Source organism: Poecilia latipinna, unplaced genomic scaffold (genome assembly GCF_001443285.1).
Source record: "Poecilia latipinna isolate Pla-1442-1.1 unplaced genomic scaffold, P_latipinna-1.0 Scaffold4928, whole genome shotgun sequence".
NCBI lineage: Eukaryota > Metazoa > Chordata > Actinopteri > Cyprinodontiformes > Poeciliidae > Poecilia > Poecilia latipinna.
Genome location: NW_015117544.1, coordinates 24,416 through 27,576, shown reverse-complemented (window position 1 = coordinate 27,576; position 3,161 = coordinate 24,416). Strand labels below are relative to the sequence as shown.

Sequence of the window (3,161 nt, the reverse complement as noted above, 5' to 3'; positions counted from 1 at the left end):
GACGCCTCAATTAGATGACATCTTTCAGAAAGTCCCTCTTGATACTGGTGGATGTTGGCGAAGCAGTAGTCCATAAAAGCTCCAAAAACAGATTTTCCCACTTATGAGGGTACATTCCAGAGAAAAATAAAATTTAACCAGACACTTCAAATAGGCTCTGATGCCGGGGGATGATGTAAGAAATTGTGTGGATTAATACATGCTAGAATTGAACATTTTGACTTCTTTACTTGCAACTTCTGCATAACTGAACTTCAACTACAAAATTGCTGCAAGGAAAAAAAAATGGTGGATTCACAAAACTGATTAGCCAGAAGATATGACTTTATTTAGCAGTTCCACAGTAAATGTGGTGATGTCATAGACAAGAAAAATGTTACAGTGAACAGAGAAAAATTAAGACTGAAAAATACATCCCAAAAAACAATATGCAGTACCAGGAGAGAATACATTTTAACTTTTTGAACTTAGACACAAAACACACACAAAAAAATAAGTGCTAAAAGAGTGAATTTTATATAAAATGTATATTTTACATGCTTTAATGGAATCATGCCAGTTTCATAAAAACTCATGTTTTTTTATAAAGGTTTTGCGCTCAGATGAGGTTTTTTTTTTTCAGTTGTATGAAAATTTGTGTATTTCACAAAACTGTACATTTGTAATGGAAATGCATCTACATACCTGAGATACATATTTCAGCTACAGCTACATGCGAGCTGTAATGTCTTACAAAAACAGGGACAGAATCTTGCATGATTTTTAACATTATTTATTTGATTGTTTTATACACTGAGCATAAGCAGCATTTTTACAGCACATCTGATTAATCTCAGAGTTTACCAAATTTCCAGTGGAATCACTTGTGAGGAGACAGCAAATCAAAAACAAGATTAAGACGAACAATAAAAGAACATTAAGACAACTTAGAATAATGTGATTAAAATTTGTCTCTGCAAAGGGACATTTCCTTTGTTGTTTTACAAACAGAAAGCTTCAATCATCGGCTTAGTAACTTGAATCTTCTGGCTTTGCTTTCTTTGGCTATACAGTGAGAAGAAGTCTGGTTAATTATAGTGCTGTGACAGATTGTTTTGATTGTGAGATAATTTTTTTTAAACCTTATAAACAAGAAATTAAAAGAAGAAATTACAGTTATGTTGAGAGAATCACTATTTTACTACTTTAATTTACTTTCATTTTGATTTCAGTTGGAAAGGCATGAAATATGTTTATACTTAAGACTGATGAAGCGTAAGAGATGGGTGGAATGAGTGGACAAATATTATAAATACAAGGAAAATATTTCTGTCTTCTCATAATTCAGATTTTTTTTGGTGGCTCCATCTTTAAAACCAGTCACATTAGTGACTCACCCGCTGGCTCAGGGAATCCGTCCACACCAGCCTTTGATTTCCTTAAAGACGAGTCGAGTCAAAAACTGTGGAAAAATAAAAATAAAAAAAATGAGCCACTATTCAGTTTATGTGCAGTAAAACAATTACAGGTAGTCATCATAACAACAGACAGAAGCCAGAACAAAGAATTTAAACCACTGCTATTAGAGATTTTATAAGTTAGCACTATAGTAGCATTATTTCTGACCAGGCAGGCTAAGATGTCAGCAGAGATGAGCATGTAGAAAACATTGTTCCAGCCGGTGGGTGAGATCAAACCAGCCAACAAAGGACCCAACGCTGCACCTGCAAAAATCACATAAAAACATATTTGCTGCTGTCTTCAGTAAGCAGAAATGGTAACACTCTATTTGACAGGGTGTGCATAAGACTGTCATGACACCGTCATAAACATGACATAACACCTGTCATGAACATGAATAAGTCTTCATAAATATTTATGACTGTCTTTTAATGCAAAGTTGACATTATTCAAAATGTCTTTGTTATGACAACTTGACATCAACCTAGAATCATCATCGGTCATAAATATGTCATAATAATTAATTATCAAAATTGAAAATATTATGAATTGTTTGTTATTACATTATCATTTGTTGGTAGTCTTAACTGTGACGGACATGAGGTCATTATAATTGTGTGATTAATATTTTCCCTTAAACATTGGACTTGTTACAGATGTCATTAAGTGTTATTATACTGTCAAAAACTTTTAACAACAGTCATTAATATTTCCCCCACCTGAAATAAAGTAGAACATGTAGGTAATAATAAAAATGTCATTAAGTTTTATTACACTGTCAAATGACTAAATAACAAAGTCATTAATAATTCCTCTTACATCAAGTTAAGTGAATCAAGTAGCAACAGTTATGAATATGTTATTAAATGTTATTACAGTGTCAAATGCTATGCTAACAGAGTCTTATCACAAGTAAAGTGGAATGCAGTGGATTATTTATAACTACCATCATAACTGTAGAACAAACCCTTTGTACACTGGAATAAAGCTAAAGATAACTTGTCCTTCAAACAGAGGGTTTAACGTCTGGTCAGTATATTGTTACTCTGAAATGCTGATTGAAAAACTAAAACAGAATTACTTATTCTTTAACTTAAGAAAATAGGTTCTTTCAACAGTAACATTTTTTGCTTTGATTATGTCAGCCATCTCCTTCGTAATAGTCTTCCTGTAATGCTCTGAAAACAGGAGATCTTCTTCTTGTCTTCATTTCCTGGAAGCAGCTCTTTGAAGGTGTCCAGAAATGCTCAGAAATTACAGCTGTTCTTGCCATAGATAATCATGGCGAAAGCCTTTTCATGAATTCAGACTTGGTGAATCTCTTCTGGACATTCTCATAGACGGTGATGACTCAATTCATTACTTAAAAAAAGAACAAAAACAAAAAACAATGTCATCATAATTCAGCATTTATTTTAAAACCATTCCAAAAATGTCCCTTGCTGCACACTGTCAGAATGGTAGACTGGCAGACAAATGCCTAGTTAACATGGTTGTTATAAAGTGCAATACAATTATTTCTTAATACAAGTAGCATAATAACTGGAGCTGAACAAAATTATTCTGATCAAATATTTGTCTGGCAGAACTTCAGACAGACTGTCACTGTTATTCGAATGCATCATTTAACATATAGTTTTAGGCACATGAATGCATCTTTTTACTTAATGAGCATTCTAAATTATTTCTAACCAGATACTCTGGTTGTTTGAAAGAAGCTT

General features: G+C 32.9%; 1 protein-coding gene across 2 annotated transcripts in view; it reads right to left on the bottom strand.

Moving 5' to 3' along the window:
• Positions 1-306: 306 nt before the first annotated feature.
• Positions 307-3,161, bottom strand: part of LOC106943154 (sugar phosphate exchanger 2-like) — a 13,285-nt gene continuing 10,430 nt past the window's right edge. The window contains exons 4-6 of one of the 2 annotated variants that reach the window (XM_015026501.1): positions 1,606-1,703; positions 1,377-1,441; positions 307-1,044 (exon numbers count right to left, since the gene is read on the bottom strand). In XM_015026501.1, coding sequence (XP_014881987.1) covers positions 1,385-1,441; positions 1,606-1,703 — 155 coding nt within the window. In that variant the 3' untranslated portion in view covers positions 307-1,044; positions 1,377-1,384. Of the gene's footprint in view, positions 1,442-1,605; positions 1,704-3,161 lie in introns of both variants that reach the window. The other variant, XM_015026500.1, reaches the window with a different exon arrangement.